Genomic DNA, 22278 nt, shown 5'->3' with positions numbered 1-22278 from the left:
CTCAGTAAACTGTTCCAGTGGACATTTACAGGTTAAAAATCATTTCTGAGCAGACTAAATTACACCAGTTCTAAATCTCAATCCCAGGAACTCCTTGGATGTCTTTCTTCATTTTGTCAATCTCCATTACAAAACAGAAAAAGCTTTCTACCTCATAAGTACCTGCAGATTGGGACTGAATTACCTCCTCATGTCCTTTTTGTTAAGCTCAACAGCAAAATAGCTTTGTTAAGCTGATGAAAAGACACAGATGCCTGTCCTTTAGTCATGCCTGTGATTGGTCACTAAATCTCAATTCATCAGAAGACTTTCTAACTTGCTAAGACTAGAATCGGACATAACCTTCCAGAACAAGGCAGAGTTTTACTCAAACTCCCCCCATTTATTCATTTGAGAAGTATTTTGCACCTCTGAATTAATGTTGCACTGAGATTTTATGTTTTAGTTGACCACCTACCTCAAATCCTGTTTAGGGTCATTACTTCATCACTTCACGATGCATTTCCCACTGTAAAAGCAGGATGTTACTCTTTGGTCCTGGATGTGTGATATTTTTCCTTTAGTCATACGGAAAAGTATACCGTTAGTGTGTGTTTATTCCCTCCTTATATGATACCCACTCCCACAGTTTAAGTATCCTAAAGCTTTGGGAACCGTGCACAGGAAGCAGAGGCAGGACTATTTAACGACCTGCAAAGACAACAGGCATTAAAGCTGAGCTAGAAGAGGGATAGATGAGAAATCCACTAGTTTCAGCTTCCCTCTGTCTTCTACCAGGAGCCCTGTATTGGGGCAGGGATTGGCAAGCGCTAGACGATTCAGCTGGACTGGTTAAAGAGACTACAATTTTCAGCTTTCTACCCTAACACTCTTCTAGACATTATTGCCTCTGCTGCAGGGACGCATCATGAATCAGGCCATGAATGCTGCAGGCTACTGACATACACATATTAAAGTAAACAAACACTGATTTCTTTAAGTCTGCTCCTACAGGTGAGTCACCACAGCCAATTACCCCAACCAATGTTCTCACGGTAGGCAGCAAAAACACAGATTCGGCTTAAATCACGCACAGATTCTGCCTCTGCCACACGAAAAAGACTTACTGATGCCGTGGCACGATTGCAACACAAAGCCTTCGGCAGCAACGCCGACACAGGGAACCCCGGCCCGGCGCCCAGCCCGGCCCCGCTCGCCCCCCCCGCGCCGGAGTCGCCCTGCGCGGCCCCGCAGCAGGTCAGGCGGGGGGGAGCCAGCCCCCGCAGCGACAGCCGGCATCCCCTCGGGTTACTCCCCGCACGCTCCGTAAGGTCGCTCGCCGCCCGAACGGACGCGCACCGGGACAGGGAGGCGAGCCCCGACTCCGCCGGGCAGGGGCCGAGGGAAGGCGGCGGGACGCAGGGACGAGGCACGCCAGAAACCCGCCAGCACCTCCCGCCGCGGGGAGCCGGGGGGGCTCCGGCCGACGAGCAGGACGGGCCCACGGGGCGGGGCGGGAGCCGCAGGCGCTCACCTCCTACCAGCTTCGGCACCTTTCCGATCCTGCCCGTGATCTCGGCCGTCAGCACCGCGAAGTCCTGCTCGTAGCTCTCGAAGTCGGAGGACATGGCGGCGGTGCTGGAGGCCGCGGCTCCGCTGCGCTCCGCGAAGACGCCGCGCTCAGCCGCTCCGCACCTAGCCGCTTCCGCGTTCTGCTACCCGCAAAGGCGTTCCCCCCGCCTCCGGGCGCCTCGCCGCGCGTTCCGGCGAAACTCTCCGCCCCCGCTCAGTTGCTTTAAGCGGCACGGCCCGGCCCTCCCCCTGCCGTCCCGCCGCCCTTCGCCTGGGGGCTCGAACTGCGGCCCCGGAGGGAGGAGGCGGCGGCGGTGGCCGCGGCTGCTCGCTCACGCCCTGCAAGCCCAGACCCCCGCCTTGTAGCCTCGCTCCAAGGGACGGGGCTGCGGCTCCACGGCCGGGACGCTGTTTCCTGGGGGAATCCTATTGCCCGCGGACTGCCGGGGGGCGGCGGCTGACCCGGAGGCGGCGGCGAGCGCGGTCCCAGCTCCCCCCCCACCCCCACCCCCGCGCCTCCCGGGCCGGCGGGGCGGGGCTGCGGCCCGCGGGCCCCGGCGCCTCCCCTTCCCCTTCCTCACGGCGCTGCCTGCCTGCCGGCGGCTGGCGGGAACCATGCGCGGCGGCGGGGCGAGGGCGGCGGGCGGGCGGCGGTAGCGGCCATGGGCGGGCCGGGGGGGCTGCGGCGGGCGCGGCGGCTGTGCCACTGGGGGCCGCTGGTGGCCCTGGCCGTGGTGGCCGTGTGCTCCGCCACCGCCATGGCGGACGCCGCGCTGTGGTACTGGCCCCTGGACACAGCCGGGGGAAGCGTCAACTTCGTCATGCTCCTCAACTGGACCGTCATGATCCTCTACAACTACTTCAGCGCCATGTTTGTCGGCCCGGGGTACGTCCCGCTGGGGTGGACGCCGGTAAGCGCTGGCTTTCGGTCGCCGCCGGGCGGGGGGCGGCGGGCCGGCCTCCCGGAGAGGAGCGTGGGGTCGGAAGGCGGTGGGAGCCGCGGGGTTCGGGGTGCCGCCCGCTTCTCCCCGAGGGACGCGACCAGCCCCTCCGGCCGCTCCTTTCTCCTTATCCGGGTTCGACAGCTTCGCTTTCCGCCTCTCGCCGCTGCTTTTTCCGGCGTTTGTAGCGTGCTCCGGCTTGCTCCGTCTCTTCGCTGGGCTGGCAGCCGCCGGGGTGCGGGGCTGGACGGGTGCCGCGGCGCTGGCGGGGCTCGTCGTGTTGCACAGGCGGCAAACGAGCGCTGTTAGCCGGGAATGGGGACTCCGAGGTTATCTGCACGCTCAGGCAGACGCTGTTGTGTTGAAGACTTTGCCGCCAGTAATAAGGATTAGGAGAACTTCCTTTAGCAAATTTAATTTTTTTTTAATGTGAGCTAGAAAATTACATGTTTATCTTATATTCAACATCATATTATTATAAGTCAAGGTACGAACTTGTGTTTCCTTTGCTTCAGTAATCTCTTGGAAGAGCAGTAGGCAAGGACCAGAATGATACAGGTTCAGTATCTCGAGACAGCTGGCCAGAGTTCCTGTTCCAGTGGCATGGTGTAAAGATTAGTAATAACCACATTTCTGCCTGTGGAATATTTCTCAGGACAGAGTCTAGCGAGAAGAGGATGTAGTCCTAGCAGGACAGCTGGGTATCCTGATTCATGAATGGAAGATTTTGGCCAGTATTACTACTTGCCATCTGCGAGTCTGTCTGTCTCTCATCTTGCTGTGGTTGGGGTGTGTGTGTATGTATCGGAGAGAGAGGGTGGCAAACAAGAGCCAGCTGAACAGTAATGCTTAACTGTGCTGTAGCTTAGTAGTGAGCCTAGCTTGGCTCAAGTATAAAATGCAGAGACAAGGTGCACAGGCTTTTTTTTTTTTAATTATAAAGGCTTCATGCTGGTTTTTTTACTGTCAGAACTGCACTATGAAACCCTGCTTGTACAGTCACTCTTCCTGATGGAAGTACTGTTTATTTCTTTTAGGAACCAGCACTTTCAGCAGTGGGAGATGGCTGTATTGATCGCCAAGAGATTGTTTCATTTTTGGCTTTTTCTCTCTTTGCCACCTACCACTATCTAGGGTTGGGTTGTGAAACACACTCTTTTAGAAGAAAGCAAAGTTGCTTAGGTTAGGAAAGTGCCAAGATATGTATTGCCAGTAGAATTGTGTAAGTATCTAACACGCCTATTCTTCTCTTTAAAGGAAAAATCTCAGGATTGCATGTATCTCCAATACTGTAAAGTATGTCAGTCTTACAAGGCACCACGTTCACACCACTGTCGAAAGTGTAACAGGTACTCTAATATTCTTTTAAGTCTGTATTAAAGCAGCTTCTACTCTAATGATGAGCTATTAGTATAATTTATTCTTCTGAATCTTGTACTGTGCATTTTTAAAAGACTTCCATATGAACACTTTACCCATTTCAAATATTTCCACTTCCTAGTTGTATGACTTCTATGTGGTTTTACTGTGTTTCAGTTTAATAGGTTTTACTGTGGTTTAGTGTAGTAGATAAATCTGCTTTAATGTTTTTTTTTTAGCTTAGCTTGAAATCAGTTCCTCTTAAGAACTTGATAGTATTAACAAAACATTGCAGTACCGTTTCAGGGAAGTGACCCTGTGTAAATGCCTAAAAATCGTTCAGTCCTTTGAGTTCTGAGTCCAAGCATTCACCTGCACAGGGAGTAGAAAAGCCTATTCTGTCATCTTTCAAAATGGGAGTTAAATGTTGATTTGAGTGGAAATTTTGGACTGTTTTTGCTGTTTGCTAAGGGTTTGTTTTTGAGGGGAGTCTGCGTGTTAAGTGAACTAATAATACGCCTTTTGGGTCAGTTTAAAAAGTTTGTGCTGTGTTATGTGTTGGTCTTCCAACAGACATTTTTTGCTAAAGGATGCTTTATTATAAATAGCTGCACTGGAATTTAGTGCAGCTTGGAAAAAGAACCAAGCCACTTCAGCTGTCTGCAGTCCAGGCTATAGTTGCATTTATCTTGCATTTATTGGGCAGGTTCTCCTCTGAAGGACTATTAGGAAACATAGTAAAAGGATATTGCAGCATACACTTTCATTTGTTATTTCTGTAAACACAAGATATGCAGTCAGTGTGCTTTTAGGAAGTAGAGACTGAAATTGTGGAGCAGTGCTGCAATTTGGCTGCATCATCCTGAGATTTAAAATTACACTCCTTTCCTTCAGTGCCAATCTTTACACTGAGGACTGAGTAGAAAATGGCAGCAGATCCTGATGATTGTCTTTGCAAAAGCAAGCTTTTTTAAATAATTTATCTTTTGTCAAAGAAACCAGAAGGAACTGCAGCACATTCTCAAAACCAGTTTGCTGATAGGCTTTAAGGATTTTTCTGCCCCCTTGACTCTAGCCAAAGTAACTCATTCTGCATGTATTTCTAGCCTGTTGCGGTGAAGTGGGTATCTGAAGCTTCTGCTGAAAGTCTGCTCTGCTATGGCAAGTTTCAGTGCATGAATGGAGTTGCCTCTTATGGCCTACCTGAACGGGAGGAGGTTCCTAGCCAAGATCTAGGGCCTTCTTCAGAAACATTTGTGCCGATAATTATGATTACATGTTCAAGAACTTGTACAGGGATGGTTGAGCATGTGCTAATAAAGAATAATTAATTCTTTGAAAGGCAGGAACTGACCTTCCTATTGGGAATGGAGTAGCTTAGAAGATAATGAGGTCAGTAGTTTCAAACCAATTAATTTTTATTTTCAGAGGAGCTGGATATATGTGTGATTCAATCCTTTGTTCATCGCTTAGGTTTGGTGCAGTGAATTGCAACATTATAATTAGTGACTTTTACACCTGTTCAGTGAAATCAATGGAATTTGGGATGTAGATGAATCTTTTATTGGCTGTTTTTTTGCACCTGTAAGCTAAACAAAAATAAGCATCTTTATATTGAATACAAGAGTGTCTCTGAGGTATTTACTCTTGTTAAATAGATTTTGAAAAGGACAGCAGCTGTGTGACGTCAACACATAGCAGTTGATGAAGCTTTCAGAGGACCTACTGCTGAAAAGAAGGAGGCATTAACACACTTCTGCCTGTGTATCTTTATATGTTCTTTCTGCATATATATGTTCTTTCATGGGGATTTGATGCTTTCTTTATTTTCCTGGTGTGCTTATTTAAGAAAATTGACAATAATATTAGTGCTTAATCATTGTGTTGATAATTGTTACACTTCCTATCCTAGGCCTCTGTCTCCTGGCTCTGGAATATGGTGTTTATTAGCAACTAGCAAGTTGGAGTAAAGAGGAAGAGGGACTGTTAGGGAGGGTAGGACCTGGGAGCACTTTTTGTTTTGCTTTCTTTCACTTTACAACATGAAGTATCATTTTGAATAGCAAGAAAAGCAGGCTGTGTTGATCTGTTGGAAATTGGTGGATTTAAATGAATGAATGGAGGTTGAGTAGTAGAAAGTTAGTTGTCTTTTTTTTTTTCAGCTTTTCAGAGAAACACCATAAATGTCCTTTATATTAATCAATACTTATTATTCACAGATGTGTCATGAAGATGGATCATCATTGTCCTTGGATCAACAACTGTTGCGGATACCAGAATCATGCATCTTTCACTCTGTTTCTTCTCTTAGCTCCACTCGGATGCATTCACGCTTCTTTCATATTTGTTATGACTATGTACACTCAGCTTTACAACAGAGTAAGAATACACAGCTAAATGCTTAAAATACTTTTGAAGTCAGATGGGTAATTTATCTCTGGAAGTATGAGGCTGGCTGGTTTGCTGAGAAGCAGCATGTGGAATTCCTTGTTATTTTTTCAACATGTACTCTCAGTTCTGCTCTCTGCCTGTGAGAAGTATGGTCATGAATTGGAGGATGATTCAGAGAAAGTTATTTCTGTTTTCTTTCTTTTGTGTTTTTCCTGTTGCTTGTCATAATCACTGGGAATTTCCTAGAGCTTTGAATTGACTAAAGACAGTTTCTGAGTAGCAGTTTGTATAGAGACACAGGCTGTGTTTTGGCTGGCACAGAAAATAGGTGCTATTTATTTTCTTCTGCTTGCCACTTTTTTAGAATTGCATCCCTTTCTTCAAGGGAAAAAATGTTCATTTTTTTTTGAACTAAAAATGAACTATTTTGGATTTGTTTTTTAAATGGGAAAACTTAGCAGCAGCAGCAACAAGCAAAGCTTGTTCTGGAATATGTCCCTTATCTCAGATCCATGGTTAAGATTATGAGCTTTGATTTCAGCTTTTGTGGTTGCAATGAAGAGCTTGAAAACATCACCTGAATGTAACAGGTGAAGGCCGTGTGTTGTATTTGCAGAGCAGTAATGCTGAGAACAGCTATCTGCTAAAGCATTCAGAGGAAAACCTGCAGTGTTTCCATTGACAGTGGATACTGTGCTACGCAAACATTTTCTGTCTGAAACTGGTGAATGCATTTTTGTTTATGTGCCTGATTCTAGATATTTTTGGAGATTTTAGGCCTAACTTGTTGTGGAGCTTGCAAGATGGCAATTCTGGTTTAGCTTTCCATGTAGAGAAGGCCTATACCTAGCAAAGAATGTATTTCTGAAGAGCAAATCTTGAATACACGTCATTTTTTTAAAAAAACAAACTATTCCACTTGCATTATAAAGTGCTCAGAAGTTGGACACGTATCTTCAGAGCCAGATTTCTTATTGGTAATTTGTTTTGTGTCAGCAGTTGGAAGGTTCTAGAGCTGAATGATGATATTTTCCCTTTGCAGATATCTTTTGGGTGGAGTTCTGTAAAGATTGACATGAGTGCAGCCAAGAGAGACCCTCGACCCATTATTCCTTTTGGACTGTCTGCATTTGCTGCATCTTTATTTGCCTTAGGACTGGCATTAGGAACAACTATTGCTGTTGGTATGCTGTTTATTATCCAGGTAAGTTTATGGCTTCTGTTACAAAGAAGTTAAAATCTGTAAGTTTTGCCTGGTGGTGGAGCACAAACAGAATTCAGAATTGAGATAGGAGCAGTTGTTTAGAGATTATGTTGCAGTGTAACTTTTCCAGGACTTTATGTTGTTTTGTCCTAATTCTCTGTTGCTACCACATTTTTTTTTTTCTCATGGGAGAACTTGGAGGTGAAAATCTAATGAACTAAAAAAACATGAGAGGGGATTTGTAAACTCTCTGGAAAAGGCAAAATACCTAATATCTCAGGAGTACATGCCTCTGTTCCTGAAAAGAGGTATAAAAATGCCTGATATATTCTTTCAAATGTTTGAGATCTTTGGAACTAGGAAACAAAATATGTGTTTTAATCATAAACTGAAGTACTGTGTGATACTGTCTAAGTGTATAATTCTGGAGGATAGCATTAGCCTATATCTATGCTGAATCTTAGTTTTTAATGCTTTATGTGTTTCAGCTAAGCCTGTAAAAGTTGCTTTCTTGCTTAAAGCAAATTTAGTTTGTTAAATGAAGTTTTCTTTGCCTAGCTGATGTATTTATGCAGAAAATCAGCACTAATTTCACCTAACACTTATATTTTAGATGAAAGTCATTTTGACAAATAAAACTTCAATCGAGTCCTGGATTGAAGAAAAGGTAAGCTTTTATTATAGTGTTCTTGTACTGTGGTGTTACAAAGTTCATTCTCCATATTTATCAATTTGTTGTTTCACCTGTCTGCTTTTAAACCAAAGATGTAATTTCAATTCACCACAGACTGAACACCTCCAACCAGCTTTCTCTTACCGTCTCTGAAATTCACTGAAATGGATGAGAAATACTTTAACTGCATATATTTCTCTTTTCATCGTAGAAAAATACTTGCTTTTAAGAGACTTTGCTTATCTACTTAGAATGTGTGGGTGTTTTGGACTGAAACTTCAGTTGTCTTTGTTTCTCCTTATGCCTTCCTGTGTCTTTAATCGTCTTAACTCCTCTACCCATTCTAGGTGGTGTGTTTTGGCTCATGATTCTCCTCATTTCCTACTTCACTGATTAACCTCGGGAGGCTTTTCCTTGATTTTGAACAAGTACTAGAAAGTAGTGAGATAGCTAGTCTTCTCTCCTTTGAATTTCTCTTTGATTTCCATATCTTTATAGAGGTTTTCACAAGATTTTTCAGAAGAAATATAGCCAAGCAGCAGAAGCTAAGTTAAGAGGAAGCAAAAGCGAGTCAGTGTTTAGAGATTAGTTCAGTGCTACGAGGTTATTTTGTATAAATCCACAAGCATTTCATTGCTGTCTTTTTGTCTGTCTTTTATTCTGTGTCAAAATTAGCATGAGGATCTTGACTGTGTATAAGTACCTAAGTACTGTAATGCCTTCTCTTTGCATGGAATCTAGCTTACAGAATCACAGAATGATAGGGGTTGGAAGGGACCTCTGTGGGTCATCTAGTCCAATCATTCTGCTGAAGCAGGGTCACCTACAGCAGGCTGCACAGGACCTTGTCCAGGCGGGTCTTGAATATCTCCAGAGAAGGAAACTCCACAACCTCCCTGGGCAGCCTGTTCCAGTGCTCCGTCACCCTCAGAGGGAAGAAGTTCTTCCTCGTGTTCAGACGGAACTTCCTGTGCCTCAGTTTGTGCCCGTTGCCCCTTGTCCTGTCACTGGGCACTACTGAAAAGAGCTTGGCCCCATCCTCCTGACACTCACCCTTGAGATATTTGTAAGTAAATATTAGGTCCCCTCGCAGCCTTCTCTTCTTCAGGCTAAACAAGCCCAACTCCCTCAGCCTCTCCTCACAGGGAAGATGTTCCAGTCCCCTCACCATCCTTGTAGCCCTCCGCTGGACACTCTCCAGTAGCTCCTCATCTTTCTTGAACTGGGGAGCCCACAACTGGACAGAGTACTCCAGATGGGGCCTCACTAGGGCGGTATAGAGGGGAAGGAGAACCTCCCTCGATGTGCTGGCCACACTCCTCCTAATGCACCCCAGGATCCCATTGGCTTTCTTGGTAGCCAGGGCACACTGCTGGCTCATGGTCAACCTGTCGTCCACCAGGACACCCAGGTCCCTCTCCACAGAGCTGCTCTCCAGCAGGTCCACCCCAAGCCTGTAGTGGTACATGGGGTTGTTCCTCCCCAGGTGCAGGACCCTGCATTTGCCTTTGTTGAACCTCATCAGGTTCCTCTCTGCCCAGCTTTCCAGCCTATCCAGGTCACGCTGAATGGCAGCACAGCCTTCCGGTGTATCTACCACACCTCCCAGTTTGGTGTCGTCAGCAAACTTGCTGAGGGTACATTCTAACTCTTCATCCAGGTCGTTGATGAAGAAGTTAAACAAGGCTGGGCCCAGTACTGACCCCTGGGGGACACCACTTGTTACTGGCCTCCAACTAGACTCAGCGCTGCTTAGCTGGAGCCTAGTCCCATTAGACCTTTGAAGACAATGGAACATAAAGGAGAGAAAACCCAGTTACAACTAAATAGTATAATTTGGAATAATCTGTTAAAATTTTAACTGTAAAACACAGACTGCTAATATGTCCCCTCTGAAAACTGTGCACAGACTGTAATACAGAAGTGTTTGATAAAAATGAGGTTAATGCAACAAAGAGAACAAACTCTTCTGTGCCTGCTCCACTAGATGTCATCGTCACTGAAAGAATGAACACTTCATGACTGCAGAATGTGGGAGATCAGAGCATGCCTGTATATGCAGTTCGCAAGAGGTGGAATAGACACTACCAATGTGGAATTATGCTCATTAATCAAAGAATCATGAGCTGTGAAAGTCTTTGTTTGTAGCTGAGAAATAGTCAGGCATCAGTCTTTAAAAAAGCCATAGAAAAAATCTGAGCATGGAGCGGATGAATCAGTGTAGCCAGTTGACTCTGTTGTTAAAGAGCAAATGGGAGGAGAGGTCGGGGGACCCAAACCAGATACACTTGTAAATGCCATGATTGTTAGAAGTAGTTTCAAAAGCCTGGGTTAGTATATCAGGAATTTACTGGTCTTGCCTCCAAATGTTTGCCTTTAGGTCTCGTGGAACCGTACAGGGCTTATGACCTGGCCTTTTTAATATTTGCTGCTCAGTTGCAGTTTGTAGGGTATGTTTTCGTGTACAATATTTCTTTATTTTCCAGGCCAAAGACAGAATCCAGTACTACCAAACGGATGAGACCTTTATCTTTCCCTATGACATGGGAAGTAAATGGAAGAACTTCAAGCAAGTGTTTACATGGTCTGGGATTCCTGAGGGAGATGGCCTGGACTGGCCAGTAAGAGATGGCTGTCATCAATACAGTTTGACGGTAATTGATCTTCAGTGATACCTCAAGTTAATCCCCCCCCACTACCCAATTGCCTGCTTTCCTTTGCAGTAATGTACCAGCTTTTTAAAGAATCAAAATAGAGTGACTAGTAATGCACATACTGAAGAAACAGGAATTCTGTCAAACATTCTCCCATTTTTGATAGACTAAAAAGTTACGCTTTTGTGAGTGGTTTTAAATGCTAATGATATTTTTTGTGTTTGCTGAATGGTTTCAATAGCTGACTTCATTTTGTGTTGAATACACAAGTCCTCTTAAACTAAACATTGCCTAAATTTCTGTTTATAATCATTTATAGATAGAGCAACTGAAACAGAAAGCAGACAAGCGAGTAAGAAGTGTAAGTATTTATGTAGTTTGGTCTGAAATGACTTTGAAATGTCAGTATAAGTAAATGTAAGTAATTGCTGAGACCTTTTTCTTGATTTTAAACTTAGCAATTCAATAAAGACTTTGTGTTTCCACACAAACAGTGTGTTGCAACCTCTGCTTAATTAAACTTAGCGGTTAGCTTTCTTTGCATTTGCATCTTAGTTTCCAGATGGTGAGAAGCATGATAATAAAGATGACTGCGCTTCATTGTTAAGCAGTTTATTTAGAATTTAGAGTCTCTTTGACAGATGTGGTCATTATGCTCAAATCTAACGGTATGCTTGAATTGATTTTTTTTTTTTTTTTTTTTTTTTTTTTTTTTTTTTTTTTTTTTTTTTGGTATGAGACTGTCAGCAAGGCCGTAACTCCTTGCAGTAATGCATTGCCGTGTTCTGTTCAAATTTGTAGGTGCGGTATCGAGCAGTAGAAGACTACAGTGGTGTCTGCTGCCCTGTGACTAAAGGCGTTAAAACATTCTTCACAACACCGTGCACTGAAGAACCTAGAATTGCACTGAGTAAAGGGGATCTGATTTTAGCCACAAGAGGCTTAAAGTTAGTGGCTCCACACCTTTATGTTTGGTTAAAAGAAATATAAAGAGGAGTTCTGGCATCTAATTACCTATTATGCTTTCCTCCCCAGACACTGGATGTATGGTGAGAAGATTCTCGACTCAGCTGCTGATGGTATGAAGCAGTTATTTTCACTTTTTCTGTTGAAAATTACAAATCAGTTCTGTAACTCTGTAGAAACGTGGGCAATATGACATGTTCAGTTCTCAAAATGTATAATGACTGACCTTATTGACATTAGCTTCTCTCCCCTCTAAAACCGCATCCACGGTTTTTACATCTGGTAGACTTGCCAGTTTTGATAACATTGGATGAAGCTGTCAGACTGAAAGAACACTCCTCTAGTAGTTTATGGAAGGTGGAGTTTTTCTTCATATTGTAAGAAAAAGTTTAACGTTTAGACTCGAAAGTGGTTAGTGATGGTTTCCTTTTTGAACATTTTAAGTGGTGGTCTTTCTTAAGCACTTTCAGATTTCATACCTAAACACCCCATGTACGTATAAGACCTGTGTTTACTCTTCGTACCTCTTAAAAACAAGGAGACAGTACATCTTTGGTTTGGGATCAGTTCCGAGGATTTTGACATACATTTACGAAACTAACAACTACAGCTGTCAGAGACGTTAAAGACTCCTACTGGTCTGCAGAGAGACAACATCACAGCCACCTGCATTGAAATTTTTACATTTTTTACTTTAGTTCTCCTTAGGACTGAGCTAAAGTTTTACCTGCCAGAGAATGCTTTGGATTCTGTTGTCTCTTCCAAGCAACTGTTAATTCGTTGCATGTACATTCTATGTTGGCAGAATTGAGGCAGCCAACAGTCACCATGTTGGAACTGTCCATTCTTCTCATGGGAGGTCTGAGACCTTCATGGGCTAGAAGCGCTTCGGCAGCTCACTCCTTTGAACTCTTTTAAACAGCAAACCTAAATGAGTCATTGAAATGAGCAGGGTAATAGTTTGTATTGTGTTCCTTGTTGTGAAGATAAGCAGGAGATATCTCTGCTATATCAAATGTTTGGGTGTTTTTTTAAATCAGGTGAAATGTGGTCTGGGTGGGGAACTTGGTGTATACTGAGAGGCTGGATTAGAATTCAAAACACCATTGGCATTTTGGAGAACTAGGCTTCAGAAATAGGTTGAGGTTTATTAGGAATGTATAGCAAAATGCTATCAATGGGCAGGAATAACAAGATGGAAAAATTTAATGATTAAGTAGCAGTTCTTCTGAGGAAAAAAAAGAGTCAATCGTAATCTTAAGATGAGTCAACACTTGCAAGAAAGAAAAAAAAGCATATAGCTTCCCAGATGCATAACTGATCCTTCTGTCCTGCTCAACACTGGCAGAGACTCAGCTGAAATACTGCTACAAGTAAAGGCAGTTACTGCATCTCAAGAAAGAGAAAGATCAGCTGTAAAGCATTGAGAGGAAACCAATGAGAATAATCAGAGTACTAGAAAATGTGACTTAAAAGGGAAAACTGAAAGCATTGGGGTGGCTTACCTGGAGAGGAAGAGGAGATAGGAGGAAGCCAGGGTATGTGCAAATAGTCATCAGCTGCATGAAAGTCTGCTGTAGAGAAGGTTGTTAGCTGCTTCCTGTGTCCCTGGTGTGTGGAAAGAGGAGTTGTGAACTTGAGTTATCAACAGTAAGATTCAGATAGGGTGTTAGGAAAGATTTTTCTAACCAGAAGACTTTGGAGATCTCTGAAAACATTTTAGGCAGTGGGAACGAATCCATGCGCCCCTGGGCAATGATGTTAGGAATGACTTGGATGTCCTGCCTTGGAGAAGAAAATAACCTAGTTGGCCTCTTGATGTCTCTTCCAGTGGTGTGTTTTTCCTCTATAGTGGGTCATGTTTTGTTCCAAGTTAATGCAACTTTTCATGTCTTAAGGTGGCATAAGAGAACGAGGCTGGTTCCCTAGGAAATGTGTGGAAAAATACCAGTATGACTCTGAAATGGATCAACCAGTGGATGGAGAGAAGAAAAACAGATAGCCTTCTCATTTTTTAAATAAGAGATGGAATTTTTATTTCAGACCACAATCCTTTACTTGAAAATTTTCTGTATGTTACTTTAGACTTATGCAATGGATATGTTAGGACAAGGTTTTCTTTTCCTGGCAGCCAAAAGGGTTGGATATGCCTGTGCCATGGTTTGCATCCTTTTTTAACAATAAACAAGTGAAGAAGCCATTCCGTGGATTGCCTTCAGGATGCATCTCTTTCATCCCAAGTCAGGTTTTTTTCTTTTTGATGTTTAAATTTCATTCTGAGAGTTCATATTTCAGGTTTTTTTCCTCAACCGCATCTGATTGTGATGCGTGCTGCTTATCTTTTGTATTTTACTTTCTCTGAAGCTGCCCCTGAAAACTATAAAATAAACCTCTGATTCAAATTCAAGATAAGATTTGTTACCTGTGACTTTTAATGATTTGAATTGTCCACCTCGAATAAATGATGCATTCATATTCACTTGTGGATTTAATTGTTCTTAGACCTACAAGAACTTGTTTATAGGCATGGGAATGTGAACTGAGTGGGAATGAAAGATTTCACTGTTAAAAATTGTTTTTCAAGGTTAGAAAGACTTCAGCTCTTCCTAGAGGAATATTCTGTGCTTTCAGTGGCAAAAAAATGCAGCCAGCTATATCTGCTGCCTCTGAAATCTGAGCGTGTACCCAGGAGACTAGAGTTCTTGATCCATCTTAGACCGAAAGGAAGCAGTAGTGCCAAGAATGAAAATTTTTGTGAGCCTAGTTGCTACTAAGAGATTAACACCTTTCCTAAAGAATTTTTATTTAGTATCAGATCTGTTTTATTAGAAGGAAGACATTAAAATGGACTAAGCTGTTCTAGCTGAAGGCTTTCTAAATGTATCCTAAAGGAGGCAGGTTGCTTGGTTCTCTCACAGTTAGTCTAGCTGCATGTCACATGTTGAGAGTTTTTGTAAATTACTGTTTTAAACTAACACCTGGTTTACCTCCACCTGCATGAGTTGTCTCAGGCAGATAAGCATTTTTTAAACAATATTAAACGTATATAGAAAGAACTACATACAGACAAGCCAGCATTACTCTTGTATGCTCATCCTCAGGCTCCTTATTTCCAGCACAAAGCCAGTTTTTTGTTACTTCCAGCCTGCTGTGCATTAGTGTTCATGGTGAGCCATAATCCTAGGCTGTTTATGAGCTGTGGCAGTGGAGCAGTTAGTGTTCAGTTTCAGTAGTTTGCAAGCAGATGCTCTTGAAATCAAAGCACTTATTTTTGAGAAGCAAGCTTCATTAGAGGTACAGAAAGGTGTCATTTCCCTGCTAGCAAGAGCTGAAAGGCCAAGACTCAGCAGGAGGTAGCTATTTTGGAAATTGGCAGGAAAACCTCCAAATTGCATGGAATACTCTTAGTCTCAGCTGCAGTAGTTTCTGTTCAGTGCCTGTGGAATCTAGAACCAAAGTACAAAAATAAGCCTGTTTTGCAGCTGAGGAAGCTGGCAGCTAAGGACCTCTTGTTCTTGACTATGAATGATCAAATGGATAGTATCTAGACAAGCAGGCACCAATTAGCAATGTACTAGGAACAGATTAACAGCACTAATAACCACAGTTGATTGTTAGCTGTTGGAAGGGGAATTTGTGTAAGCTGTGGTCTGTTTGTGGAGGACTGGATATGTTTTAGTGGTTGAAGAGTATCTTCCACTGGATTTCAGCTTTTATCTGAGCAGAGTTTTGCACACTAAGATCCCTACACTGTGAACTACAGCATGCCCAGGAGCTCTGCTTCAGCAGTGGGCTTGCAGTCTGAAGTGGACTCTATATGCTTTTGTTTTTAAGCTTTCCTCTTGTTTCTTTGTCATTACTACTACCACTTCTGCAGCCACCAGGGACCACCAGAGACCATCGAGGACCCCATGGAAGCCCCACAGAGACCCAGGCTGCATGTGTAATGACTATGCAAATATCATTAGTTCCAGGAAATAGAATACGTATGTATGAACATGCCAGGAAACCTCATGCACATGCATGTAACAGGGTGATAGAAGCTTGGGGTGAGATGACATGACATGCTATTACAAACGGTTGGTTCAATACAGCCGCCGCAAATTCATCATTAGTTTGACAAAACTGTGCGACCAATTGGGATGTAAGAGGCATTATTACTTGGTGTGGTACAGCTCCAGCAATAATTTTTGCTCGTTGGCATCCTTTATGGATTATAGCCGCAATAGCCTCAATCCTTGTGGTCACAGTTCGTTTGAAATGGCTAGGACCGAAAATCCATTCCAGGATGCATAATGGGTCTGATAGTTGCTCCTGCCATTGAGCCAATATCCCAACGATCTCTTCTCGAGAGTCATAGATATATAACTGGATCGGGGAGCCTTCAAGTATCCAGGAGATAGAACCGTGTGAAATCTCTGCGCAATAATTTGAAGTGCTGCCTCTGCTGGTTGTGTTAATTGGCGTGGTTCGTGAGGATCCTTTCCGTCCTGCAATGCTTCATACAGGGGCTGTAAATCCGTATTGGTTATTCCACAAACGTTCTGAATCCATTGAAGGTCTCCCACCAACTTTTGGACATCATTAAGGGTTTTGACGTCAGCACGTATAGTCAACTTTTGCGGCCTAATGACGGTTTCAGTTAAAGTCATGCCCAAATATTTCCATGGGGGTTGTTGTTGAATCTTTTCAGGAGCCACCACTAAACCCCAATCTTCCAACATCCCCTTTAATTCAAGAACAATGTCATCTTGGATTGGACATCGTGAGGCCAATACTAAGTCATCCATGTAATGATACAAAATTAGTTCCTGATGAGATCGTCGGAAAGGTTGCAGTGCCAAATCCACATACCATTGGCACATTGTTGGTGAGTTTTTCATACCTTGTGGTAGCACTACCCATTGGTACAGCTTCGTGGGTGATGCTCTGTTAATGGCGGGTACTGTAAATGCAAACTTTTCACAATCATCCGGATGTAACGGGATGGTAAAACAACAATCCTTCAAATCTAGAATCAGGATATCCCATTGTTCAGGTATCGTAGCTGGCGACGGTAGTCCGGGTTGTAGCGGCACCATATCCTGCATTACTGCATTAAGTGCTCTTAGGTCTTGTAAGAGTCTCCATTTTCCGGGCTTTTTCTGAATGGTAAACACAGGAGTATTCCAAGGACTAGTGGATGGGACCAAGTACCCCAACTTCACTTGTTCATCCACCAATTCTTGGAGATGGGCGAGCTTTTCAGTAGACAGCAGCCATTGGTCCACCCAGATCGGCTTTTTTGTCAACCACGTGAGCTTCAGTGTAGGCCTGGATGCGCTCGCTTCAATGGCCGCTGTCAAAAAGGCGTCTGAATGACACAACCCCATTGTGATAATACGTCTCTGGCTAATAGCCAAATAGTAGTATTCAAGACATAAGGGTGTGCTTGTGTCAGCAACTTATCATCTTGGTCTACAAAGGTAATGAACTCAGTACTCATTTGTGTCGCTGTTGCACCACCGATTCCTGTCACCATGCCCGACACTACCGTCAATGGCCATGACGCTGGCCATTGGGCCCTCGGGATTATAGTAACATCTGCTCCGGAGTCTAACAACATTTTCTGGTCTTTTAGTACAATGCCGTTCGGTCCTTTAATAGTGATCTTTCTTATGGGCTGTTCTGTGGAAAGAGGTTGTACGAATGCCACCAAGGGGGGTCCACTTGAGCCAAAGGCATCACTTCCCCTATCGTTAGGGTCAGTTAGGGGGACCTGAGCAATGAAAGGAATCAGTTGGGCAACCTTGCTGCCTCGTTTGATGATTAATGGTGACGTGAATACTTTTAGCATAATCCCTATTGGGCCTGTGAAATCTGCATCAATTACCCTTGGTAGGACAAAAATTCCCTGACTAGATGCAGAGGATTGCCCCACCAACAATGCACTCAGCCCATGACCTAAAGGTCCTGTGGTTACCGAGGGGACGACATGCACCTTATCATCTTCTATAGTGATGTCTTGTCCCACGGCCAGATCGACTCCTGCAGCACCGCTTGTGGCAGCTCGGAGCTCGTCGAGACAGCCATAGCTGTGGGGAACTTTCTTGTCCTCGCGCCCCCCATCCTGGCGCTGCTTTGCCCGTTTCCCGACAGGGGGGTACCATGCTTTTTAAACTGTGACCTGCATTGAGCTGCTTTATGCCCGAACTTGTCACATCTATGGCACATCCCTACAAATTCGTCAGCCACCACCTTTTGCTTCTTGATCTGAAGACAGTTTCTTTTGTAATGGTCTTCCTCTCCGCAAATAAGACAACCAGTTTTTGCTTTAACACCTCGATCCCCTTTCCCCATTTGCATGGCAGGTCATAAAACAGTGGCCATAGCAGCCGCATGTATTCTGGCCTTCTCTCTTTCCTCTACTAAGTGAGGTCATCGGGAACAAGCCTCCACGTACTGACTAAGGGTAGACCCACTGGGTGGGGATGCAATTATCTGTTGACATTGAGTGTTGACATTTTGAAAAGCTAAATCCTTTCCTACTGCACCTTTTGCTTCACTTGGCAGATTCGGTGCCGCATCTAACGCTTCCTTTAATCAGTCTATAAAGTGCATGCACGGCTCATCAGGACCCTGACGAATCTGCGTGTAAGGTAATACAGGCTTCCCAATCTGTGGTAGCTCAGTTAAAGCGGCCAGGGCTAAGCTCTGTGACTGTTGCAATATTCGAGGGTGTAGTGCTGCTTGAGCCGCCCCGTCGCGGAAAGCGCCAGTACCCATGAGCTGGTCTAGTGTAACTACACGTAAAGGATCATCAGCACCTGGCTGAAGGTTTTGCATCATTGCAACCTCACATTTATCCCGCCACTTATCCTTCCACAACATAAAGGCAGTGGGGGGTAACACCAATTCTAACAAGGCTCGGGCATCAGTTGGCACTAATATCTGATTTTTGAAAAAGGTGGTAACCAGCATCATAACTTGCTTGTTATCCAAACCATAGTTCATTACGGTTTTTTGTAACTGACTCACTGTTTTGCAGTCAAAAGGAGCCCATATCCGTTGATTCCCCTGCGTAAACACCGGGAATGCTGTTAAACTGTTTGGTAGCATTTGTCCTTCAATTACAGCATTTTCTATTACCCCCCTCCATTGTTGTCCCATATTAAAATTAGGGTCGCGTATCGGGGGCGTCCCGTCTCCACTCTGACCTCCAGCGGCCACACCACCCCCCTCTGTACCGCCGGGTCCCTGCAGACCACAACCACCGCGCGCGCCATCAGGCTTTTGAACACCGGATGCCCCCCCTCCTTGCTCTCTCCACTTCACGCCCCTCTTCCACGCCTCATGTTTGTCATCCCCCACCCCCTTACCGTATTTACTACATAAATAGTGATCAGCGTCAGCTAAGCTCATTTCCCCGTCTTCCAGCATGAGCCTAACCCAGCGCCATTGTGAATGCTGTAGTGGCGAACTTTTGTTAATGCTTCCATTATCTGACCCCCCTGAAATCACCTCCCCCATCCCGTCCGACTCCCCACATAAGTGCTGCTCGACCGCTCGCAAACCGTCCGTTATGGCCTGGTGAGCCTTTCGATATGCCTGTTTAATCGTGGCGTTACGGGATCCTTTATCTAGTCGTTGCATCTCATCCAACAGCTTTGTCATTTGATCCTGCTGCTTTCTCAATGTGTCCGTAAGTTCACTTTTATGAATCTTTGGGTATAATAGCGATGTTGCTCCTTCGGGCGAGTCAGTATCCATTTCTTGAGAATCGGAGTCCGGGAGCGGCGCGTTCTCCGGCAGTGGTGGGGCTGCAGGTGGCGCTGGTGCCCCATCTCCCAATTCAATCCAAAACTCCGTTTCACTAGGACGAACGGGATAAGCCTGAGGCGCCGTACAGGGATCTTGATACTCTCCCGCGGGTTGACTGATTGCATAAACAGCTCTTGCGGCGGCTGCAGCCACAGTAGCATCGTCCTTCATATCAGCAATCATGTTTTTAACAGTTTGGAAAACAGGGGCTAATTGCCGCGCCTCTTTGTTTCTAACCTGCACAGAGTCCCACAAGTCCATCCCAACTCTGTGCCACGCATCCGGATCGAACAGCTGATCCATTGTTATCAGCTTTCGGCAGTGGCACCATAATAATAGTCCCGACATGTCTCCTTTAGTTAACTTAGCATCGGCTCGATCCACCAATTCCAACAGGCTTTTCAGCGCCGTGTTTTCTGACGCCGATACAGTGGAACCCATGCTGCCGATGTTCATGCCCCCCCCCAGCATGCCGTGGATCCGCTCCTGCCTTTCTCAGGCAGCCCGGCTTACCTCGCCAGCTGGCAGTCCCCTGCCTTTTTTTTTGCCTGCGATAAATCCTCAGGGTCACTACAATGCTGAGTTTCAGCATCCGTGAAAGGACGGGAACGACTCTCACACGCATTGTTACGATGCACAGTCGGATTATTTATTCTCCCATTTGTGAGGTTATATACATTTTCCATATCTGCACACGTGATCACGCTTATTCGGATAGGCGACAGACATAAATCACGCGCTGTTCACACGCCCCACATTCCCTTATGATTGGTAACTATGCACTAACGCCAATAGCAACAGACCGCCTCCACATCCTTGAACACATCTTGTTTTTGCTAACCCACATCATGTGCGCTATCAGAACTTTCTCAATGGCTATTCTTAGCTGTCTTTTCCAGCAGCCTGTTCAGTTATGCTGTTTTGCTTAAGCGGCCTAGTCATGCTAATTCTCAAGCTACATCGACCCCAACACGTGAGAGACGCTCCCGAGGCCTGGGCATTGCCAGAGCGTCGGCGACCACCCCGACGCCCACAGAAAGCAGCTGAGGGAGCGCAAGCAGCCGGGAGTGCCGCCCAGGGAGCGTGGTGCGGCAGCTTGCACGCTGGGAGGGCGGCTCTGCAAAGGAGCGGCGTTCTGCTACTGGAGTGGGAGACCCTACGTACTCATGACCCAGCAACTGGGACAGCTCTGTGACCATCTGTGCTGGTCAAGGGCACTCATCCTACCTGACCCTCAAGGCAGAATGGTGGGCACTCGCCTGAGAGGAGGGGCTGGTGGGGAATATGGAGCTCAAGGGCAGCCTTGGCTGCAGTGACCACGAAAGGGTGGAGTTCAAGATCCTGAGGGCAGTGAGGAGGGTGCACAGTGAGCTCACTACCCTGGACTTCAGGAGAGCAGATTTTGGCCTCTTCAGGGACCTGCTTGATAGAGTAGCATGGCATAAAGGCCTGGAGGGAAGAGGGGCCCAAGAAAGCTGGTTAATATTCAGAGACCACCTCCTCCAAGATCAGGAGCGATGCGTCCCAACAATGAGGAAGTCGGGCAAAAGTATCAGGAGGCCTGCCTGGATGAACAAGGAGCTCCTGGACAAAGTCAAACACAAAAAGGACGCCTACAGAGCGTGGAAGCAAGCACAGGTAGTCTGAGAGGAATACAGAGAGATTGTCTGAGCAACCACGGTTCAGGCTAGGAAAGCTAAAGCCCTGATAGGATTAAATCTGGCCAGGGACATCAAGGGCAACAAGAAAAGCTTCTATAGGTACATCAATGATAAAAGGAAGGCTAGGGAAAATGTGGGCCCTCTCTGGAGGGAAACGGGAGACCTGGTTACCCGTGATATGGAGAAGGCTGAGGTACTAAATGAGATTTTTGCCTCAATCTTCACCGGCAAGTGCTCTAGCCACACCACCCGAGGCACAGGCAGGGACTGGGAGAATGAAGAACTGCCCACTGTAGGTGGAGATCGGGATCAAGACCATCTAAAGAACTTGAAAGTGCACAAGTCCATGGGACCCGATGAGGTACATCTGCGGGTCCTGAGGGAACTGGCGTATGAAGTTGCTAAGCCACTATCCATCATATTTGAGAAGTCATGGCAGTCTGGTGAAGTGATTGGAAAAGGGGAAACATGACCCCCCTGTGCATGGCAAGATCATGGAGCAGATCGTCCTGGAAAACATGCTAAGGCACATGGAAAATATGAAGGTGATTGGTGACAGCCACGCGGCTTCAGTAAGGGCAAGTCATGCCTAACAAATTTGGTGGCCTTCTATGATGGGGTTACTGTGTTGATGGATAAGGGAAGAGCAACTGACGTCATCTACCCGGGCTTAAGCAAAGCATTTGATATTGTCCCGCATGACATCCTTGTCTCTAAATTGGAGAGACATGTATTCAATGGATGCACCACTTGGTGGATAAGAAATTGGCTGGATGGTCACACTCAGAGTTGAACATCTTTGCTGGTGACATGGACAGTGGGATTGAGTGCACCCTCAGCAAGTTTGCTGACAACGCCAAGCTGTATCGTGTGTCTTAGCAGCAGCTAAGAGTACCAGCCTGAGCTGGGGCTAGACAAAACTAAAACCGCGACGGCTGCACTCTTGCACAGACACCAAGGAGGGGTTTGACTATGAGACAGTCACTGTATGCTATGAATATCTGTAGCTCCGCGTGTTGAGCCCATTGAGCTCTCCTGTATGGCGGCGGGCTCCACGGTGGTGATCTCCCCCTTGAGC

At 45.4% G+C, this 22278-nt stretch overlaps 2 protein-coding genes across 6 annotated transcripts in view; one reads left to right on the top strand and one right to left on the bottom strand.

The window, feature by feature from the left end:
- The window catches only part of VTI1A (vesicle transport through interaction with t-SNAREs 1A), a 286220-nt gene extending 284215 nt beyond the window's left edge, over positions 1-2005 (bottom strand). For 2 of the 4 annotated variants that reach the window (XM_075423758.1, XM_075423761.1), the window contains exon 1: positions 1514-2004. In XM_075423758.1, the coding sequence (XP_075279873.1) occupies positions 1514-1607 (94 nt within the window). In that variant the 5' untranslated portion in view covers positions 1608-2004. Of the gene's footprint in view, positions 1-1513 lie in introns of all 4 variants that reach the window. The other 2 variants (XM_075423760.1, XM_075423759.1) reach the window with 2 other exon arrangements.
- Positions 2006-2193: 188 nt separating this feature from the next.
- LOC104329502 (zDHHC palmitoyltransferase 6) lies at positions 2194-14214 on the top strand. 2 transcript variants are annotated; one of them, XM_075423756.1, is made up of 10 exons: positions 2199-2462; positions 3750-3841; positions 6071-6230; positions 7285-7446; positions 8060-8113; positions 10606-10773; positions 11093-11134; positions 11575-11720; positions 11809-11852; positions 13638-14214. In XM_075423756.1, exons 1-10 carry the CDS (start codon positions 2214-2216, stop codon positions 13739-13741), a joined length of 1221 nt encoding a protein of 406 aa, XP_075279871.1. In that variant the 5' UTR covers positions 2199-2213; the 3' UTR covers positions 13742-14214. The 2 variants fall into 2 exon arrangements, with proteins under 2 accessions (XP_075279872.1, XP_075279871.1); XM_075423757.1 differs by lacking the exon at positions 11093-11134 and having other exon boundaries at positions 2194-2462.
- Positions 14215-22278: the final 8064 nt, after the last annotated feature.

The sequence above is a fragment of the Opisthocomus hoazin genome, chromosome 6 (assembly GCF_030867145.1).
Source record: "Opisthocomus hoazin isolate bOpiHoa1 chromosome 6, bOpiHoa1.hap1, whole genome shotgun sequence".
In the NCBI taxonomy this organism is placed as follows: Eukaryota; Metazoa; Chordata; class Aves; order Opisthocomiformes; family Opisthocomidae; genus Opisthocomus; species Opisthocomus hoazin.
The sequence above is the reverse complement of the archived record's forward strand: the minus strand, read 5'-3'. Positions and strand labels throughout refer to the sequence as shown.

Excerpts from the sequence above, each read along its gene's own strand:
- LOC104329502 (XM_075423756.1), top strand. The coding sequence starts at position 2,214 with ATGGGCGGGCCGGGGGGGCTGCGGCGGGCGCGGCGGCTGTGCCACTGG. Across the intron at positions 2,463-3,749 it reads TCCCGCTGGGGTGGACGCCG|GAAAAATCTCAGGATTGCAT; the intron begins GTAAGCGCTGGC and ends TTCTCTTTAAAG. Across the intron at positions 8,114-10,605 it reads AGTCCTGGATTGAAGAAAAG|GCCAAAGACAGAATCCAGTA; the intron begins GTAAGCTTTTAT and ends TTTATTTTCCAG.